This window comes from Calypte anna, chromosome 1, assembly GCF_003957555.1.
Source record: "Calypte anna isolate BGI_N300 chromosome 1, bCalAnn1_v1.p, whole genome shotgun sequence".
Lineage (NCBI taxonomy): Eukaryota > Metazoa > Chordata > Aves > Apodiformes > Trochilidae > Calypte > Calypte anna.
This window is the reverse complement of record NC_044244.1, coordinates 11,800,233-11,823,157: the sequence shown is the minus strand read 5'-3', so window position 1 is coordinate 11,823,157 and position 22,925 is coordinate 11,800,233. Positions and strand designations below refer to the sequence as shown.

The following is a 22,925-nucleotide window of genomic DNA, read 5'->3' as shown; positions in this document are numbered from 1 at the left end:
GGTTTTCTGTCCAGGTCCTCTTAAACCAGGACAACAGGTCATGTGTAATGCCTTCTTGTAACATGGGAACTATGTTGGGTATCATTCATACTCAAGACCATCCCAAAAAAGCAAAATGACAATCAAGTTTAGACACTTAATTTGCTAACAAAACAAAAAGTTATCTTATGAAAATCCAGTACTGACAGAGATGGGAAGGAACAAAGGCCAGAAATTAGAGATCACTTTCTATGCAGAGAAGGAGTAAAGACTTAAGGGCAATATACTCTGTGATTGGGAGGTAGATCTTAATATGTTTACAACACCAGAAGGCTCTAATCCATTAATTACTAAGAACCTAATGATGCAGAATGAGGGAGGAGTCTCTTGTGGCCAAATCATGCAGCCAGAAGCACACAACCTGTGCCAAAAGGATGGACAAACTGAGAGCTTTAAACTACTAATTGCAGGAGGGAGAGAGACTTCTTAACATCAAATGGGAAAGCTGGGGATGGGATAGGCAAGCTAAGAGTCAGAGGAGATGGTAACCAAAGGGATTTAGCAACACCCAAATAGTGCTGAGGTGGAATGACTTTAAGCATTGGTGCATAAAGAAGGAAGTGCCTGTGGAAAAATCTTGTGGGAAAAGCTCTTGAGACTCTTCTGGTGAAGGAGAACACCTGGGTCCCTCTCTGAGATATTTTGATAACAACGGACACAGAAGAGGGGAACAAACAAGAAGAATTAGAAGTCTATATTCAGTTATAGTCATTGAGCTACTGGAGACATGATGTGATAACTCACACAAGTAGATTTCTGCAGTGATTGGATATAGTCTCTGTGCTACTGCATTGGGTTATTCTGTCCCAGATGCAAGACTTCACATTTTCTTTTGGTGAACTTCATGACTTTGTCTCAGACTAATTCTCCAGCCTGTCCAGGTCTATCTAAATGGCAGCATAACCATCTAGTGCATCAGCCACTCCCAGTTTTGCATTATGTGCCAACTTGCTGAGGGTGCTCTGTCACATTGTCTATATCATTAATGAAAATGGTTAAGGAATAGTATCCTCTGGGATACAACACTAGTGGCTTGACTGCAGCTCGACTTTGTATCACTCCACCTCACTGTTCACTTACCCAATCCACATTCTTGTGAGCTTGTCTATGAGGGTGTTATCAGCTACAGAGTCAAAAGCTCAGGTAGAAAACACCCTCTGTTCTAATATCACTCACAAAGCCAGTCACTAGATGACCTAAAGAGGCCCCATCCAACCTAATGATTCTCTGATCTTGAGGATGACAGTTTCCTAGTCTGTGCCAGAGAAGAAAAGCAGACTGTGACAATCTGTGTGTCAGATAACAGATTGTTATTCTAATGTCCAAGTGATTGTCACTGAGTAATATCAGGTTTCCTGATATGAGCAACCCTGGATTCTGGCCCCTACCAGTCAGACATGTTTTGCAATTCTAGGGAATTTTAGACCTGACTTCCTTTAAATTTATGCTCATCAAAAGGGTAACTCATGTCTGTCTTTGTACCCAATACACTAAAATACTTCTGTATTTCACTGTCTTCTGTTTGAAGAGGCATCAGCCTTGAAGTACAGTCCCTGTTCTGCTAAAGGAACTCTTCTAAAATCTTAAACAGGGCTTTAGCTGTGTAGGAGTGTTCACCTAATGCACTCAACTCCTTCAGCATGTGTCCTCTAATTTACTGTACCCAAAGAAATGAAATTCTCAATGTAGATAATAGAGTGGACTGAATGTCTCCAGGGGATGATTAAGAGCATTAAGTTAAGTATTTAATGTTACATAGTGTGAATAACCTCTCATCACATGCTGTTTTTTTCCTGGTGAATTCCTAACTCATTCACACAATGTACATGTACAGAATGGAAAAGTTCAGTGAGAAAGATGGGCATACAACATTTATTTTTAAGTGGATGCTGTGTGTCTTCATAATACATACCACATAACCTTTTGCAGTAGAGGTGCTCTGGATAATTTTTTTATTCCCTAATTAAAACAAAAAAACAAACAAACAAACAAACTATGCAACAACCCACAAAGCATTGAAAATAGGTGGCTTGTTTTACTGTCTTTTGTCTTGATGACTTATGTGGAACAGCACTTCTGGAAATAAATGCTATCTCACAAGCCAATGTGCTACTGAGCACCCTCAGAATGATAACTAGAAAGAATGAGATAAAGCAGCAAAAGAAGGCATTTATTCTGTAAATTGCAGTTCAGCTGCATGAAGAACAGTGTAAAACTATATCACTACACTTTGCCCAACACTTTTTTACAAATAAAGATTTTACTGAGAAGTTATGGCAGTGCTGAAAACAGTGGAAACTCCAACCTGTAATTAAAACAGCAAACCATGCACCCTTTTCCCACACACACCCCCTTCCCAGTTTTTTTGTATACATTAACAGCATTCTGTAAGAACAATGTCTTTCTAAGGGGAAAGCTTGTCTCAGAAATTTATTGTCTTCGTAATGCAGGTTTCTTTCAAAATCTTGCTTATCAAATTGGATTGCCACACTTCAGTTAAAGAATCTCTTCAGTTCATGCTGTTACTACTGGAAGACACAACATAAAAATCAGTCTCTCTACAAGCCATGTACCATTAAGGTAAACACTCCAAACACACACTCTACATACATAAGCTGAGCTGGTGAAACATTCAGTAACCAGGATGACTTTCCTAAGACATCATGCCAAATTTTATGCCAAATGAATTTCTTTTTTCACTGAGAAAATTACTAGTATCAAGAGTCAAAAACAGTTTAGGATGTGGCAAATTATTTGTAACTGATAAAAAACCCAAAGAAACAACAAAACAGAAATGAGATAGAGACTTCTTAAAGCCTAGAAGGTCCCTGATGCAGGTTCTGCTCCAGCTGATTTAACCTAAGCCTCAGTGTAGAAGATAACACCAACTTTTTTCCTCTCACCTCTTAAAAAAAACCTTTTTCCTTGCTTCTCTAAGTTTGCACTAACAAGTGAGGTGAGCAGGTTACTAAGCCATAGCCAGCTTAGCCTCCTCACCACATCACCACATCACCACCACAGCACTTCTGTTCACTGTGTTCCTGTTGGAGGTTTCTACCTCACCCTTAAGTATAATCCCAATAAGGAAAAGGTAACAGCCCCATCCTTCATATGGACAGCAAAACAATGACTTTTCCTCACCCTAATCAACCAAGTGTACTACTTCATCTCTAGCTTCTTCCACTAGCTGGAAGAACCTACCCTAAGACTGCCAATACTCCCCCAGTGTGAGGGTTGCAATGAGGTAGCAAGGACAGGAGTGATACCCCAAAGGCACTGCCAGATAAAGTTACGAAGGAATTTGTTAAATAATGTTATAGGGGGAATTCCTTCATTTCCATCACTTTAATTTTCTTCCTTTCTCTTTCCAGCAAAATCTCACCAATCATCATATAATCATGCCCTCCTTCATACGATCCAGCTCCTTTAATATTTTTATAGGTGAATCAATCAGAGTTTTAACCTGAATTTTCACTGATCAAGAGATTTTTATCCTGTCTCAGACAGAGAAGCAGAGGTTTTCTGAAGATAATAGGAATTTCAGTAGCTTACAAGAGATTTGCTTCTATTTCTTTTAGCTACAGATTTTTTATGCTTAGCAGACTAATATCCAAATACAGCTGGGAAAATATGACAATGAAGCATGTGGTAGGTATAACCAGCACAAGTACTTGCAACCAAAATTTTCACAGCAAAGTTAGATTTTTTTCTCAAAGGATTCTCATTTATGAAATTACACCAGCCAGTGACTTTCAGTTAGGTCTAACTCATAAAGCAAACTTCTGTCTGACATATCCCAAGTGTCAGCTTGATGAGGAGGATACTCTGTGGAGATTCCCTTGGCACACTCTTTGTCCATCTGTAGCAAGTGAAGAGCTCCCTGAAAAAATAGTGGTGCAGGCTCTGCTCCACAGCTCAAATCCTCTGCTGTGGGGTCTCTGACACACCTTGCAAATACTGGGCAATCAATGTCTGTGGAATATGCCAGAAATGTGACTATCTGTAGAAATAAAATGTACTTGATTCTCTGTCACCAATTTGAAAGTTCATTATTATTATCAGGCACATCTCTATGCAACTTAGAAGGCCTTAAACTTCTGTTGTTGCAGCCTTTTTTTGTTTGTTAGTTGATTGTTTGGTTTTTGTTTGTTTTGTTTTTCGCTTAGGTTTTGTTGGTATTTTTGTTTTGTTTGTTTGTTTGGTTTTTTAATTGTAGATTAAATTGGACTCTGCTGGAGTCCAAAATTCAGTGCTTGAGTACTCAACATAATTGTGGGGTGAACTAAGATCAAAGCAAGATTTTTGACTTTGCATTTCTCTGATCTTCAGGAGCATTGAGGAAGCTCTAAACTAGGTCAGATTTCAACATGCTGTGGTCATGACTAAGTCACATCCTATCTCTTCCTGGTGATGACTGAGGGAGCTTAGACTTATAGTTAAATGAATCTGGAAAGATAAATCTAAATCCTGAAAAGCCACTCAGTCTGCAGATTCTGTGGCACCTCTCCAGCGAAACTTTCAGTGCTGACAGAGAATAACTGTAGATCTAGGTTATTAACTGGGATGTTATATTTTATTTTCTGCTTATTTTATTTTCTAAGAATATTTGACCTTTGTTCTTGATTATATATCCATTACCTTTACAAGAAATACAAGGGGAGCTGTCCACTGGCCCAAAACACCTGTGGATCTGCTCATTCTTTCATTCACACTAGGTAAAATAAGTAATTGTATATGAAAACAGTATAAATCTAATATGAGGATTTCCCTACACTTGAAAGATTTTGTTTGTTTTTAGTATCTTTAGGGGGTTTTGTTTTGTTTTGTTTTTAATAAGAAACTGCATTGCTTTGAAACACAAACACTTCCTTTAGTGCTTGGGTTTTGTTGGTCTTTTATCTTGTTTTAATTAGCTCACTTGGGAAGTAATGTAACACTACTGCAGAAAAAGTTGCATTAGTACTAGTAGCTGAATCCTCCTTTTAACCATACAAATCCAGGTCGCCTTCCCACACTTACATTGCATTATTCCACATTGGGCATATTCTGCTTCTCTCAATGTCCTTCATTATTTTAAGGTCATCTTGATAGGAAATAGCTTGTTCACTTGTTTTGTGGCAGTAGGCAGAAGATGCACACTGTTGTTCACCTGTCTGGATACCCCCACAGCAGCCCTGACCAGGGTTATGCAGCACTGCAAAGTCCTGGAATGCCTCACTATTGAAACACAGTGACCAATGTGAGCTTTCAAAAAAATGCAAGTCCTGCCAAGGATGTAAAAAAAAAAAATTTATGTCTTGCTGTAAAGTAATTTCTGATGAAAGAACAGAAATACAGAAACTACAGTCCCATCCTTGCTGCTGCAGAAAAGCCTTATCCTGGTTTTAGAGAACATTTTGCAAACAAGGGAAGACTCTAAGGGTCAGTTGTTCTCCCAGGGAACTCCTGTGTGTCAGAGAGGCAAAAGCAGGGACACACAGCCAAGAGGAAACAGAGGAATATTTCCTGGATAGACAGGGCAGAATTGTGAAGGCCAAAGAACTGCTAAAGCTGAAATTGCTGACAGGCATCAAGGGCAACAAGAAAGGTTTCTACAGCCACAGCAGCAACAAAAGAAAGACTGGAGAGAACAGTCTACTGCCCAATGTGGTAGGTTTCCAAAGTTATTGAAAACATGGAAGAGGCTACCTCAGTGAGGGACCTTTGCTGGAAAGATCTATTGCTCACTCCCAGGTCTTTCAGACCTTTGCTTGGTAACAGACTGGCAAACACAGGTACTACACATGTAGAAGGTCCAAATTAGGTGCTAATTATGCCAGATGAAGATATGAAAACCTACAGGACTGGAAAAAATGCATCTGAAGGTGCTGGGCAGCTGACTTGGTGTTATTTTGAGACCATTGTCTATCATGTTTGAAAAGCTGTGGTGATACAGGCAGCAAGGACTAGAAAAGACAATAGTTAAAACTGTCTCCAAAAAAGGCAAGAAAGACCTTCGAAACTTACCTAGAAAAAAATAATCCTTTGATTTGTAGGAAGTTGTTGATAGGGAAGTATTATGAAAGCTTCAGAATACCTTGTATTTAAAATAAAACTGCTTTAATATTTTTTTTTTAAATTCTCAGGTTGAGAAACTGGAGAGACTTACAGTACTTTTCTTTGTGTGTTTTGGGAAGAAACTTCCAAATACTTTTTTACATGCAGTTTATGGTATTTAGCAGAATACTACTTGCTACAGGAAGGTGAACGTTCCTTGTCTGAAGATGAATAATGAGAAATATCACAAATACAAATTTGTAATATCCAAGAGGACAAAAAACCTAGAGGAACTTTATACAAGATTTAATAACATGCTGATTGCATGTAAACTGGATACAATATAACACACATAATGTCTTTCCAGTAATGTGTTAAAAATTTGAGATCTTTGTACCAGAGCAATGTAGCTAAACATTTCTCCAGAGCAATGACACATCATTATGATTTGTAATTCAAGATGTTATATTCTTTAGCATTTTTTGTAATAACTACAGACAAATGTGCCTTACCAGTGCGATAGCCTGATCGCTCAAGCTGTACAGAGTTTGACAGTGTTCTTGTAATACATTCAACATTTAAACTAAAAAAGCACAACACATGCTGCAGTTGAAGTTGTTAGAAATGTATCTGAAATGTGCACATTAAGTGGTTACGATTTGTTTTACAAAAATAAAAACAAACAAACAACACAATCAAAACCTAATGTGTTGTAATGGTAGCTTCAAAAAAAAAAAACTACACTGAAGTTGACAATACACTAGTACATCCTTTAATTAAACCATCTACTAGTGCAGGAATATTTCTATTAATAACTAATTTAAAACATCCTAGGAGATGAACTTGGATTTCCATCTCTGGAGGTTATTCTAACATTTAAATCACATCAGTATGAGAAAAAGTGTTTCCAATATTAAATCCAAACATTTGCCTTTTCCAGAAAAATCACATGAGCTCTGGTTACTTATTTGCTCAACTTTGAATTAGCTTGATTCATCCACTGGGTTTCCACATTTAAAATTGTCCAAGATTCTCAATCATTACTCAGCAAACCTCTGTCTGAGTTCTCTAAATTTATTCCCTACAGCCTTCCTGGTAATTTGCATTACTTTTGTCTGGACACTTAAGTTTGTTAATACCTTTCTGGTAGTGACTGCATAGAACTGGAAAGAATAGGGCAGGTTTGGGCTGAGCTGAGCAGTCAACCTAGATCAGAAAAGACCATAAAGGCAAGCGTCATTTCCTGATTTCCCTGCAGCCAAGATCCTCTTAGTGCTCATCTAGTTTTGACATAAGGCCCACTGGCAATTGTTTAAGTAAGTCTGAGCAGAAAGGATTTCTGAAACACACAGACCCATATAATATGTGGTCTTTGGCACCTGAATCTGCTTTGCATCCTGGGAACACACGTGAGAAAACCAATGTGCCTGGAGAACTTACATCCACCTGACCTCATAAGGAACACAGGTTAGATTCATTGAATATCCACACACACTTCTGCTGAGCTACAAAGCACTGCTCTGCAGAATTATGGGTTCTACCAAGCCCTGTGTCACAGTGGCAAGTCTCTGAGCTTGTACCTAACACAACTGGCTGAAAGAAGCACTGCACATTGACACTGAGAGAACACCAGCCAGCACTTAGAGATGCTCAGAAACACTGTTTTGGCCACCTAACAACCTTTACTAGGCTGCAGAGCTGTCTGGCAGGTCAGGCAGGGAGTTCAGTCTAGCAGCACTCAATCAGGTGCATCCTAGTCACATTCCACTCAACCCACACATAGCTCAGGTCTAACTATGGCTATCCTTGGTGTAACCAAGATGCTCATGGAAAGATAATTGCAATGACTGCTGGTTTTGTTTCAGTTAAAGCCTGTTAGAAGTCACTGGGAAGCCAGTGATCTCTAATTTTGTCTGGCAGTGGACAGGATGAAGAAGCTGTCACATCTTTGCATCAGGATGTCTGTCTAAAGGCAGAATGGTCCAACTCTTCTAATTTCATGAGAAAAACTAATCACAGAAGCTTCTATTTTTCTGGATGCTGGTGGAAGTAGGTTTGACCTCTACTGACACATGTGGCCCAGGTGTCACTTTCATAGAAGAGGAGAGCTTCAGAATCATTTTGGTTGCAAAAGACCTTTGTGATCAATTGTAACAGAATGCTGCCAAGTCCAACATTAAACTGTGTCCCTAAGCACCCCATCTGTCTTTTAAATACCTCCAGGGATGGTGATTCCACCACTTTCCTGGGCAGCTTGTTCCAGTGCTTGACAACCCTTTTGACAAGGAAATTTTTCCTAATATTCAAACTAAGCCTCCCATGGTGCAATGAGGCCATTTCCTCTTGTCCTCTCAGTTGTCACTAGGGAAAAGAGAATGGCACCCATCTCACCACAACTCCTTTCTGGTAGTTGTTGTCACATCTCATGACTTCTCAGGCCTGGGTTTCCGTCTGAGGGTAAGCAAATGCTGACAGACCCCTCAGACCATCTGATCCCCCTTAATCAGATTAAGAATTGAATTACAACTATAGAAGGAATAAAAGCATAAAAGCTGATACTTCAATTGCTATATATGTTCAGGCTGTGCAGTCACAAAGGCTGATGATTTAGATCACAAAAGCCACAATACATAGATGTTAGAGATGCATAACCTGTGAAAAAATCGTGGTTACTTAATGATTTTAGGAAAGTAAAAGAGAAAGAGAAAGAGAGAGAGCAGGAGAAGAAAAGTTAAAGAGAGATAACAGAAAATCACTGGTTTTGCATCCAGCACTGCTGATGCGGGGAGGTTTGTGTCAAAGAAACTCTCCAGGCCCACCAATGCAGCCCCTCCTTTAGGACTGTTCCACTTGGTAACCCTGGTTGAGACAATATCAGATTGAACAACCTGAGCAGACCTCTAACCACTCTGCTCCCCTGTCCTTATCTCTATGGTATGCAGGCCCTAGGCCATATGCAGCTGCCACCTTCCTCTCCAGTAATTCCTTTTGAAAGGCTAATGAGGATTTGTTGGGGAGGGTTTGCAAAGGTGTCATGGTGTCCACCTGTGGAGCAGCTCTATTAGCGTGCTAAGAGGGTCCCATGGAGAGAGATTACAATGGTTCCTCCAGTTGTAATCCCTGGTCCCTTACAGTTGTAGAGACTGATTATGGTACATAATGACGAACATCTGGATGTCATCTTTTCTTGTTGCTTGTCTTCTTGAGGTAGGCCCAAACTCACCATATCTTCAAGACTTCTACACCATAGTGTTTTCCTATTAATATGGCCTGCAGCCTCGGGAATCTGTAAGCTTTCCCCAGTCAGCAGCTTGGTTGCAGTGGGATTTGCTATAAGAGCATAGTGACCTGCTCTGGGACCCACAGGGGAGACGAAACACTCTGACCATGAAACACTCTGACCATGAACCCTCTCTGCAGAACAGGGAGAAGAGCCCACACTGCAGGAGTGAGAGGAACACAGCAGCACTTCTGGCTGCTACCCTCACCTGACAGCCCCACAGCAGGAGACAAGCAGCATCACTTGCAAAAGAGTTACTGTTGTGATGTCTCCTAACTCTGGGTGCTAGCTAATCAGAGGCCTGATTTCCTGAGATAGAAGCAAACACACACCAGAAATACTAGTTATTAATATAATAACCATTTATACAGCCTCCAGTTCAGAACAGAGAGGAAGATACATTGTGTTGTACTAAACCTAAATTTCTGATAATTTAAAAAAGTACTATAGAACTTCTGAAAACAGACTTTTATATTGCAATAGTAGTTTTAAAAAGAACAGAAATAATATTTATTCAGCTTTGATTAAAAAACGAACCAAATGCAATGTTTTATGCATTAAAATGCATGAAAAAATATAGATATGATTCTTTACATGTTGATAAATGCACTGACATTATGTTTTTGAGTTTTGAGAATTCACATTTTCAAGGGCTATGCTTGCCACTTTATCTTTTAAGAAAAAAATCACTAGTTCTTTGCATTTCGTATTTAATGATGAGATTCAACCTTCTCTTTTGCCCCAAGGGTAAGAGTGGAAACACAACAAAGCCCATAAAATCCTAATACAAAACAGATACAAAACTCACACCATGGAGCCACTGACTGTATTTAAGATTTATTCTCATAATTTTTTACCTAACTGCTGACATAAACACATTTACATCTTCTCTGAATGCAGTGATCAGAAGTGGACATCAAATTGATATATTGATCATATCGATCTACCAGCTCAAGAGGCACTTTCACCAGGAATGTGATCTTTACTATGAAATCCTGAATTTCATTCATCTTCACCCTTGAAAACATTTTCTGCTGTTAAAGACATGGCTTTTGAAGGACTACTTCTATTTATATATATATATATAGCTAGCTTCATAATTCCCTTGTTTTCCATTTTAAATCAGAGTATTTAATTTACTACTGTGTTCAGGTCTTAGGAAGGCACTATTTATTATCTTTATCTTGATTAATTTCCTTTGTACCCCTCTGCTGTAGAGTGCTCAGGATGTTCTGCGCATAAGGGAATGTTGCATGCAGTAAGTGGGTGGAATTTTGGATTCCTTGCAATTTTTATGAACAAGAATGGAATCAGAACTATTGAAATCGAACACCATCTCTTTATAAAGCCATTGTCACCAATTAAAAACTCCATTGCTCACTTGAAGCACTCCTTAAATCATATTTTAAATTGACAGATCATAAAATGGAACACTAATTGAGAATACATTAGCTGAACAGAAGTGTGTAAATCATTAGGGTTTCGGGCTAAATTTGGCTTGAGAGATGGAATGAAAGCCTACATGAAACTTAATGTCTTCTTGGGTACGAGGAGTCTGCAGGTGAATGGAACCAGAGCACCTACCAGTTTGCTGGCACATGGGAGGAGTCCCCAGTAAGACCTCAGCTTCAGTCCACATTCACTTCCCCATGATGACACAAACGTGTAAACTGACCCCTTAAAACTGTTTCTAAAACAACTGTAAGTTTTCAGTCCACAAATAAACAAGTAACACAAAACACTAGATTTTTACTGATGGGATCTATTAAGTATTTTTAAAAGATTTAGTAATTACAGAGTTCTTGAATAATAAGGAAATTCTAGTTAACAATCAGCCTTCTGCCAAACAATACTCAATCTAAAAAAAAATTAGGGTGAAATTCTCTCTCTGTGCCAGCTGGAGTTTTACCATGGAATTCAGTGGGGCCAAAGGAAGTCCATGATCATGTAAGTCAGTAAAGGTTTCAGTGAGCTTTGAGTTTTAAGCTGTGGATGAACTTGAGATAACAAAAAAAAAACCAAAACACACAAATGATAAAAAGTGGACTTTTGACAAAACTAATGGCACAATAATTAAAATTATTTCTTTTCATTGTATAAAATCAATATCTATTCTTACATTAATAGTAAACAAGATGTATTTTATAGAACAACCTATATGGAGCTCCTGAGGCAAACAAAAATTTGATTGAAAAAAAGAGAGATTTACTTAGTACATTAATCACAGGGATACTAGTTGAATTCACTTATTTTCATAATTTTGCCACATCTTTAATAGATATGAATAAGGTTCTCTATGTCTGCACTTCTTATGTCTGCAGTTCCACATTGCTAAAATCCCCCTTGCTTTTGTGTATTTGAAATGTATTTATATCTTAAGGATTATAAGACATTTCTTTTTCTTAATAGTATTCATACACTGAACAATTCTTGTTATTTCTGGTACAGCTTTTGCATATGTTTCTTTTAAAAGGCAATTCTATCCATAGTATGCATTACTTTTACACTCTGACATTATTTATTCTTCATAATGATGTCTTACCATAACCTTCAATCAAGTGCCTTAACATATCTGGGTTTTGAAAATAATATTGAGGCTGTTACATTTCAGTTTTTTAACATTTTAATTCTTAACCAATATACATTTCAAGTACATTTTCAGTCTGCAGATATGCTGTGCTGTCTAAGTAAATTCTGCTGATTTAATAAGGAGATGGAAAAAGACTTTAAAGTCAGTGGTCCATGAAGCCTCCTTACAAGTTCTGGTATGTCAGAGAGATGACAGTATCCTGTACCAAACCACCTCCTGGAGAAGTCATAGAAGACATCAGACAAATACACATACAGTTTGTTCATCACACCTTTGTTATTCTGCATTGTAGAGATTTGCACATGTTCTTGATTCAAAGATCATCTATGGAATTCATTCCAAAAACTGGAAAAGGAATGTGAGTGATTTTTCTGATTCACATCCTCATGTGCTACATAGAATCACGGAATTGTTTGGGCTGGACGGGACCTTAAAGGTTGTGTAGTTCCAACATCCCTGCATAGGCAGGGACACTTCCCACTACACCAAGTTGCTCAAAGCCCCATCCAACCTGACACTGACTACTTCCAGGGATGAGACCTCCACAACTTCCCTTGGCAGTGTGTTCCAGTGTCCCACCACCCTCGCACTAAAGAGTCCCTTCTTAATATCTAACCTAAATTTAACTGTGTCAGATTTAAAGCCATTACCCCTTGCTCTATTGCTATATGTCCTCCTAAAAAGTCCCTACCTAGCTTTTTTGTAGACCCCTGTCAGGTACTGGAAGGCTGGCCTAAGGTGTCCCCAGAGCCTTCTCTACTCCTGGCTGTGAGCAACCCTAACTCTCTCAGTCTGTCTTCACAGGAGAGGTGCTCCAGCCCTCTGATCATCCTGGTGGCCCTCCTCTGGAATGACTCCATGAGTCCACATAATAGAGGCAGGTGGCTTTCACTTCCACCACTGGTACAGAAATATGGTACAGAAATTACTCCAATATCTGTGTTGGAAATAAGTTTTATCTCCAGTGATGTTATAATTCTGGGCCAAATTAGTGCAGTATATTGGAATTCTGCTAAAAAGAACCAAAGTTAAACCCTTTAAGATTTGGCTGTACTATTATACAGAGATCTCCAAATAAGTGAGTTTGGTGTGTTTTAAGCAAACACTCCCTGCCCCAAAGGGCAACTCATTGATGGAATTCACTGAACTTTTATTACAAATTCAGAACTCAATGACAGTCTCACTGAACTTAACATGTCATGGACTGTTAATCTGAGAGTGCAAGTGGGATCTGTATTCTTTCTCACATTCTGCATTGAGTAGTGTCATCTGGATTGCCATGGACTCTACCAGAGGTAAGCTGGAAAACATGCAACAGATGTTTATGTACCACTATATATGCTTAAAAATCCATGACTTGGACTTTTCAGCAGTTGCTCAAAAAGGCATAAATAGAAAAGGTCAAAATAGTACTAGATTTGATGCTACTGAAACTATGTATTTTCATATTTGCAAAACTCATTTAAAAAAGAGTTGCGCAGTGTTTGTAATGAACTTATTGGTGCTTTCCTACAGCATTTTCGAAGACTACAGTCATTCACAGTTATCACAACAGTCGTAGACAAAGAAAGGCAAGGAGTAAGGAGGTCACAGAGCCTCCTGAAGTTTTTAGAACATAAAAAACTATTTTAAAAATCAAAAAATAATGTGTGCTTAAAATAAAACCCAAAAATATAGAACTGCACTTTTCTAAGAATATATACTGGTTCCACTTTTTGATTATATCCTGTCCAGGTTGAAATCACAACTATTATTTGCTTGCACCAGAAAAAAACTTTCTGAGTATTTTCACTGGTTTCCTGATTACTACGAGAAAGTATCAGTCCTTTCAACAACAATAAATATTATAATGAACAATAAAAAACTCAGTGTCAGGTAAGTCTCCACTTGGCCTTCCTATCCTCTGGTTTACCTGGATGTTTCTAATTCTCTTTGGAATTTATGCAGTAGCAGGTAATTCGACTGAATAAACCCTTCTAGTCAAGATGTGGTAAAAAACAACATATCAATACAGAGCTTGTCTTTTTATCTCAACTAGATGAGAAATCCCTTCTTTAAAAAATTTTTGTGGTAGAGACAAATTGGTACATAGTGGCAATGGTTAGGCAGTCAGTGACTCAGCTAAGCCATAGAAACAACTGAATACAGAATTATTTTTTCAAGGAAAAAAAAAATAAAAACAATAAGGAAATCTGCAAACCAATCTATTAACATTTAGGATCATTAAAAAGATGGATGATTCATTTAGTAGTTAATTCAGTTAGTCATCAATCTAGTAAAACTTGCAAATGTCACTATTATGCACAGACCTGCCTGTATAAATTGGAGCAAGCTGCTCAGGGAAGTGGTGGAATCACCATCCCTGGAGGTGTTCAAAAATGTGTAGATGTGGCACTTCAGGACATGATTTAGCTGACATGGTGTTTTTAGGTTAACAGTAGGACTTGATGATCTCAGAGGTCTTTTCTAACCATAATGATTCTATTATTTCAGAGGCCTGACAACCAGTGTTGATAGGGAGACAAAATTCATCTCCCAGAATATGCACGATCACATAAGTTGTTTGATCTATGGAAGGATTCAAGAATCATTTTCTCTTACTGAGGGGAACTGAAAACTTCTTTGCTCTGGTTGGAATAATTGTCACCAGTAAACTTAATCACTGAAGGCTTAATGTATTCAGGAAAACTTGTGACAGAATGATTAGCAAAATCCTTCCCCAAGGAAGGTTCTACAGTCATGAGGAATTAATCAGGAAACAGGGAGTGTATCTTTGGAAGGTCATCTCCAAAACTCTTTGTGTGAGAACAGTCTGTAAACTACGTATATTTTCTAATGTGTTACCTATTATTTGCCATAATTCGTATGGCAAATATACACACTCTCAATACACAGAGAGATAATATATTACCTATTCTTTGTCAGAATGCACATCTGGTGATTGGGAAACCTGGGAATTGAAGAAGGATTTATACAGAAATTGCTCTGTAGAGTTTATTTTGGTATGTGTTTAGTTTCTGACTTCTTGGCCTCAGTGAACTTGTCATCTGCAATCAGCAAATGCTGTGACAGACATTGCAGAGTCACAACTTTGGACCTGTTTTCAGCTGGGTCCTCAGCCAGTTTGAGCTATGCAGACTTCCTCAGCCCGTGTTTCACCTTCCTGTTCACTCATCTCTGGTAGGTGGTATTGAAGGACACCTCTCAGTGTGCCCCAAGGGACAGAAGAGCACTGTGAATTAATTTATCCTAGCAGTTCAGTCTCTACAAACTTGCTACAAACTAATGAAATTACATGGTAAAGTGATGATGGACTTGTGCTACACTTAAGCTTCTTTAATGTTAGTTTAAAACACCCAAAGTAACAAAAAGATATTTCAAGAAAGGCTTGTTATCTAATGAGTCTTTGATAAACATAAAATTGTGGTATTGTACTTATATTGATGCTTAGGTAACTTTTACCATGAGGTTTTAGGCAGTGCTGAAATGAGTAGAAAAGGAAAAGACAATGTATTTTCCTTTCCTTGACCTTCTTTAATGGAAATCTTTGTTACAAGGTCTGTATTGATATAAATCTTTATGAAAATTTATTTACTTTCCAATGAGTACTTTGTGCTGATTAAGTGAGGAAGGATTACCTTCTTTACTGCTATTTATAACACAGCTAATGATTTTCTTTGGGGTGAATAGCTTCTTATTTATCTTCAGATGCTTTCCTTGACAGGGACAAAGTCAGGACAAAAAGGTCTTCATTGCTTCTTTTACTAAGGTAAAAATATGGGGCTGCTTCCTGTAAATGTTTCTACTCACACAGATATTCTCATATGTCTGGGTCATGTTTTTCATATCAAGGGTGTTCCCTGTAATTTTGAAGATTACAGTAAAAAGACCAATTCATTAATCAGCTACATTAAATGCTAGTGTAATCTGTTTTCAGATATTATGGCATTATTCTGGTTTTATTAAAATGCCCTGTTATGTAGTTGCCCTTCCATTTGTAGGAGTTTCACTTTCAAGATGGTTGTATTTTGGAAAATGTTTAAAATCAGATGAATCATTGGTTCTCTTGGGAAACACTGTTCTGCAGTAACCTGTTGGATCTTTGCCCCATGTACAGACCTTTTCAACTACAGTCATTAGGGCAGTTTCTATCCCTCTACCATATTACAAAATTAATAAGTTTTTTTCAATAACTTTGCAAAACCCATAGGACATGACATAGCAAATCCTGTTTTATTTCAATAATGAGGTTTGCAACATCTGATTGGTACTTGCAGGATGACACATGTAAAGGAAAAGGGTCACCGTTACAACTGGTTTCACTTGTAGAGTTTGCTTGTCCTACAGTAGAAAAAGGTTTGCTGAAATTTTGTGGAAAAATAAAATATTTGGCATAAAGAACTAGTGTAGGTACTAGTATTAGTGTAGGCACTACTTCCTGCAGGTGCAAGGTGTTATCCTGTTTCTCTCACCTGGTGTAATATACTAAAATTACAATGAACCCATCTGCATTTATCTTTTACATATGAAAATATTTTCACAATTGCCATATGGGTCTTCACAAATTTCTGATAACAGCAGATGACCCATTTGTAATGGATGTCCCAGTGCATTTCCATCAAATTAGAAAAAAGCAGAATAGAAACATGAGACAGATGTAGCAGTAAAAGCATGCTTACCTTCATATGTTCCACTTTCTAAAAGAGCACCACTTTTCTCCAGTTCCATAAAATCTTCAACAGTGATAAAAATATAGTCCACACCAGGGACTTCCCCCTCCTTATGTGGCCTTGTGGTGCCTATTAATAAGACAAAAGACACACTATCAAGCACAGGACCTGAATGTAGAATGATAATTTCGCAATTTTTTCAAAACGTACAACGTAAAACATTTATACAGCACATACGGCACATGCTCCTTGTCAGAATATCTTTCAAAACCATGTGGCTAAATTTGTTAAAACTGATAGGTGTGTATGAGATGCATGTTTTAAGATCATGTAACATGTTCTATGGATCCATATTACTTATTCTCATTAATCAAAATGTATCATGCTGATATTATTTTTATGTTACTAGAGAGATCCTAAATGACAACAGGCATTCAGAGGTAACACAAATATTTGATGTATATTTTCTATGGCTTCAAACAAAGTCTTGTCTACTATTGATTTGCTTTATGATTTTTTTAACATTTATTACACAAAATAGTAAATCTAAGTAGACCCGCAAGGGTTATATTCACAGTGTTTGTTTCAGTGCTATAAGTAGACTTGATAAATGGTTAGGCATAAGGGACTGAGTGATTCACTTCACCTGCTAACTGGGCTGGCAAACCTCAAAGTTGCCTGTATTATTGCCTCTATTGTGATCTCTGGAAGACAGAACTACATAAGCACTGGTAGACATTCACAGAATCATCAGAATTGGAAGGCTCCTCTAGAGATCATCTGGTTCAACTCTCCCACTAAAGCAGGATCCAATGGAATCCTAGGCTGCATTAAGAAGAATCTGGTCAGTGGCAGAAGGAGGTCATTCTCCCCCTCTACTGTGCCCTGGTGAGGCCACAACTGGAATACTGTATCCAGTTCTGGGCTCCCCACTTCAAGGGAGACAGGGAACTACTGGAAAGAGTCCAGCAGAAGGCAACAAAGGCAACTGGTCATCCCATAATGGGGGAGGGGAGTGAGCGGCCCCGTGATCCTTGGTTATCAGCCAGGCTCCAACTATAACACAGCTCTTCATCTGCCTAGACAAAAGTTTAACATTATGATATCGTGCAAAAGGTGCTGACTCTTCCTCAGTTGTTAGCCCACCACTTTAAACACTATATCATGACTTATAAAGTAACAATTCAGCCTCAAGTCGGCCAATACAAAAGCTACTTCATTTTACTGTTTTATGTCTATTATTCAGGCATCTGCATTTAAACCTCTTGAAGCATTTTGTGCGAGACTCCTCATAAGTTTAAGAAAAATAAGTGTAATTGTTGTCTACATTTTTGCCCTGTGTACAAACTATTCCAGCCAATAGAGATCTCATCACTGGTGGAAGCAAGGGAGCTACTCAGCTGCTTGCCTGCCAAGACCTCAATTCAGCTGGCCAGACATAGGTCTCTGGGGGATGCCTCAGATACCCACATGAAGCAGGCAGACACAAAAAGAACAAAATATCCCTTGCATTGCCCCCAGACGTGAATTTTTTCCACAGTGCCCAAAATGCAGCTGTCTTAATCTCATAGCGATTCCCACTCTGCTGGAGAGTTTTGTGCAACACAGAGCACACAAGAAGTGTAAGGTTCCCTCAAAGTCAATGAAAGGATTCCTGGGCTCTCAGTGAGTCCTATCCAGTGCTCACTTTGACAAAGCACTGGATGGCCTTCAGACCTCTCCAAATTCCTTGGTATCAGTGGAGACACAGCAACATAATGGTGTCTTCATTAGGTTATCTGGACTGCTTGCCTTTCTCTCTCGACTGCTTGACACCTCTCTTTCCTCACAGGCAGCCTGAATGTCTCTGGCAAAGACTGAGACAGAAAAGCTAACATTTCAGTATCTGACATCAGGAATATGTTTTGATAAATCTTTAAGACACTTTCCCTTATTTGTCTAATTCAAATTCCCTTTTCATCTCATCATTTTAAACTATTTGGTTGATTATTTTTGCAAAATCCATATTTGCAGAAATGGGTTCATTAGGTTTACTACTATTGTTTTTCAGGGATAGAGTGGTTAAAACACTGAAACATTTGGATTGTCTGTACATATGTTAAATTTACATCTCATGAAATATCTGACCTTGGGGATGCAGCAACATCCTCAAAGATCTCCAGGCCTTTTTTGAGAACTGTGCAGAAACACAGGCATTCTGGCAAGCCCCCAAGCTCCTTGGGAGCTCTGCTAACAGCACAGGCATCAGATGTTTGATTTGCATGCTCTCTCCTGAGGATTTTTTCACTCCCACATCTTATTGACAGGAACTATCTCTTCTTCATAAAACACTTTGGCAAATCAAGGATTCCTAGACATGGCACAGGGCAAATCAGATGCATATTTCTAGCTTTCTATGTCTTCAGTATTTTTTTATGTGCCCAAACTAGGATTTCCTGAAGTTTATTAATCAGACACAAACATGATTACACAAAATGTGTAGGTAAGCCCTGCTCTGGACCAGATGATCTCCTGAACACCCTCACATCTAAATTTTCACTGGTTTCTATGACATGGTTAGTTTGTTTTAAACATGGATATTTATCATGGAAGACCGCAAGGTCTTGCAGGATGTCCAACAACAGACTCATTTATCCCTGTGTTTCTCCACTTTGATCATAGTCTTTGGTCAGCTTGCCTAGAAAAGTGTAATGGACTAAATTCTAGATTCTGAATCCCTCTCTTAAATTGGAAACTAAAGTCCTGACCTTTCTGCCCTTATGTGACTTGGTCATGTTCTTTTGGATATGGTATATAAATGATAGCATTTGCATATGCCCTGCACTATAAATTGAATATTTTGCCTGATATGCTCCTCCTATTTCAAATTAAATACACAGTCTTGTTATAGACTAATTCTGCATCCTTAACAAATAGCTTAACTCTAGCCTGTCTCTTCCCCAGTCAAATTGTTTATCACCTATCCCCATGTGTAAGGTAGCCATGAGATGTGCTCTGTTTAGAGCTGCATATATAATAATTTATTTTGTTCTGTAATATTCTAAAATTTCAGATAGTTCCTATTTTACTTTAAGATGAATCTAACGGATTTTTGTGACCAAACAAAAAGACCCAGAATTCCACTTCAGAATCACCATTGTGCATTGTACATAGAAGCTTCTTAATTTAATCTCCCTGTATTTCAGTTTCCCACTGATTTCCCTAGGTGACTAAAGAGCTTCTGATAATCCTAGAGGATGTTTTCCTTTCTTCATTTCTCTTGCACCCCATGGTTTCACTAGATATTTCAGCATGGAGATCACAAATCCTTTCTCCTGAAAGTTAAATTGGAATGAGTAAATTACACAAATGAACATTTTTTAAGGAAAAACAGACATTCTAGAAAGTACCTTTCCAGTTCTACCTATATCTGTGCTAGGTCCTACCTACTGTCCTACAATACCAGGAGATAATTTTATTACTCAGATGGTAACATGGAAGGTTTCAGCCTCTTATAATCATTAGGGAGTCTGCTCCTAGAGGTCAGTATTGTTTCACAAAGTACTTCTATGATATGTCAACTACTTATTTTCTTAAAAAAATGCAGAAAAGAGCAAACTATGATTGCTAGCTGTATGTGTCCATACAGTTACCCCAGGTACAGCAGTTTCTATCCTCACCAGAATATTCTTGTTCTAAAATCTTACTGAGTCCCACTTCCCTCCTGCATTTGTCCCATTCTCTCAGCCTGGAGGACCTCAGGTCATGCAAAATAGTTAATTCCCTGGTCATAATCAATAGTTACTGCCTCTTCTACTCCTATACCCTGGAGGAACTGAGTTACTGCTATTAATATTTCTGCTCCTGTATACCTTTCTGTAAGTATCAGAGGGTTTGCAATATGAAGGCTTACAGACTTAGAGGCAGTTACTGAGGAATCTTCAGCATCCATTGAGGTCTGAACATTGAGGTCTCTATGTATGAATTCTATAGACCACAGGCAATTTTTCTTTTTCCTTGCTTATAACTAATGTAGAGTTACCACTCATTTTGTCTTTAGCTACATTCATATAGACAGATAAGCAGGTCTAAAAACTACAATGATTCAAGACTTAAAGCAAAGGTTTAATTCAAAGCCTCATATTTTCCAGAAACACCTTCTGTTATACAGCATCAAAGCTTAATAAGACACACCTTCTACTGCTTATAGTATTTAGCCTTTTATTAATGTAAAGTGAAAATAGTAACCCAGTTACCATTTTGTTACCATGGTGATGTATGAAAAAACAATCTTTGAATTTCATAATGAAAGAACATGATACTTTTAAATCTTGCAAGATCAAAATCAGCAAAGCATATTTGCACTATGCATATTTATGACAACTGCAATCCATTGTTGCTGTTGAACATAAGATACAAAGGGAGTCACTTGCAAGTAACAGAAACAAGTCCCCACCAGTGAGTGTTCTGGTGCAATGTGTAGGTACCTTAGAAATTACAGGACCTTGGTCTACAAAATCTGAACAGATACTGAACTGATACTGATACTGATGATACTGATACTGATACTGATACTGATACTGACCTTCCTTGATTTCATAAGCACTGCTTGCATCATTCGTCAACTTGATCCCAAAACCAGTATTAAGGTCACTCACTGAGTAACTGCTTTGTCTGGATTTATAACTTCAAGATGGATAGTTGGGATAGTTTGGAGATTATTTTACCTTCTTTATTCTTCTGTTCCGTGGGAGAAACATGTTGATTTACCATACCTCAGCACAGGCTTTCCATGCTCAGTGCTATGTTATATGATGGTGCTTTGTTTCTGGAGAGGAATTAGGTGCTGTTTAAATAGCTTTTGAAAGAGCATTTTTTCTTTTAACTGTGTATAGGCAGCTTAGGGTATAAATTTAGACACCTAAAAATCTTTGCAATGAACAAGAAAAAGAGTGAGTTCATTTAATAGCAATGACTGGTTTTGACATACTGCTTATATGAGACTGGAGAACAATTTATAACACTTAAAAAATAATAATCATTTATTGTGATTGCTAGTGCAGCTTGGAAAAATTATCAGGTCAGGTAGTGTTCAGCCCAGACTCCCATTATTAGTACAAAACTATAGAATTATAAACTCTGGAAGAACTGCATGTCAGTTTGAACAGGTAGGAGAAAAAATAGTACTTTATATGTCTCTTGTTTAATCTCAGCATCCAAGTACATAATTAAATAAAATTTGTGCTTTTTTGGGAACAAGTTGTTCAGTTGGACTTGGAAAATATCTCTACTTCTTAGAAGCACTGAGTCTTCACTGTGACTGTCCACCTCTGCTACTTTCAAGAGCAGGAAAGGTGCCCTCTGAATATTTCTCTTATTGCTAACTCCATGTAGTAATGTGTGATAGCACAGCAAAATGAATGTTAAATTAAAAATCCCAGAACTATGACAGGAAAGCCTGAGAAAGGTGTTCGGTGCTCAATACCACTGATACATTTTCAAGAATACTTCATCCTTGCATAGCAAATAATACGCATTTTATAGTCTTTGGCAGCATTCCAAGGATAATATAACATGAGTGGTGTTCCTTTACAGTTTATATGATTGTCGGAAGAGCTGAAGCAAAGGTCTTGGTCCCTGCAGAGTCCAATACTTACAAACAGACTGCACAAGTTTCAGTGCTCTGAGATTATTATAAGTATTTCATTATTACATTTTTTAATTGCAGAGTAAGGGCAAACATGGCACACCTCTTCACTATCCAAACACCTTCGTAGTTATTTAGCTGATTTGCATTTAAATTCACAGATTGGTTCCTCTTGCATGAGGTAAATACAAAAGCAAAGGTGTGTCTTTGCTACAAGGATTTACAGTGCAACTAAAAGGCATAGTAATAACCTAACTCTTTTTGCATAATTATCTACTATTTCCAAATCTATGGAAGCAAATAGGGCCTTATTGTGCTTATTTGTTCCAAATATAACAAAACATAAAGAGAAAAACAATCTTTAATGGAGAAAGCCCTTTTATTAGGCATTCTGATGAAACTGGTTTTGTAATTCTGCTCTATACAACAGCTTGTTGTGGAAAGCAGTACACCAGGCTGTCATACATCAGACTAGCTGGAGGGATCCCTCCTGCAGAAACAGGCTGCTAATCTTTAATAAACTTCAGCTGAGCCTTTGGTATGACCTTGTATACACTTTGTCTTACAAAAATCCAGCAACGTTTAATTAGCTCTTTTGTTTGTTTGCCAAATTACTCTGGGATGCTATTGCTGTGCAGAACTGAAATGTATGGGAAATTATACCTATCTTGTCAAATTACTAAC

General features: G+C 38.0%; 1 protein-coding gene across 1 annotated transcript in view; it reads right to left on the bottom strand.

The window, feature by feature from the left end:
- Positions 1-22,925, bottom strand: part of MAGI2 (membrane associated guanylate kinase, WW and PDZ domain containing 2) — a 694,450-nt gene that overhangs the window by 263,154 nt on the left and 408,371 nt on the right. The window contains exon 3 of the mRNA XM_008493015.2: positions 16,625-16,744. Within this exon, the coding sequence (XP_008491237.2) occupies positions 16,625-16,744 (120 nt within the window). The remainder of the gene's footprint in view (positions 1-16,624; positions 16,745-22,925) is intronic.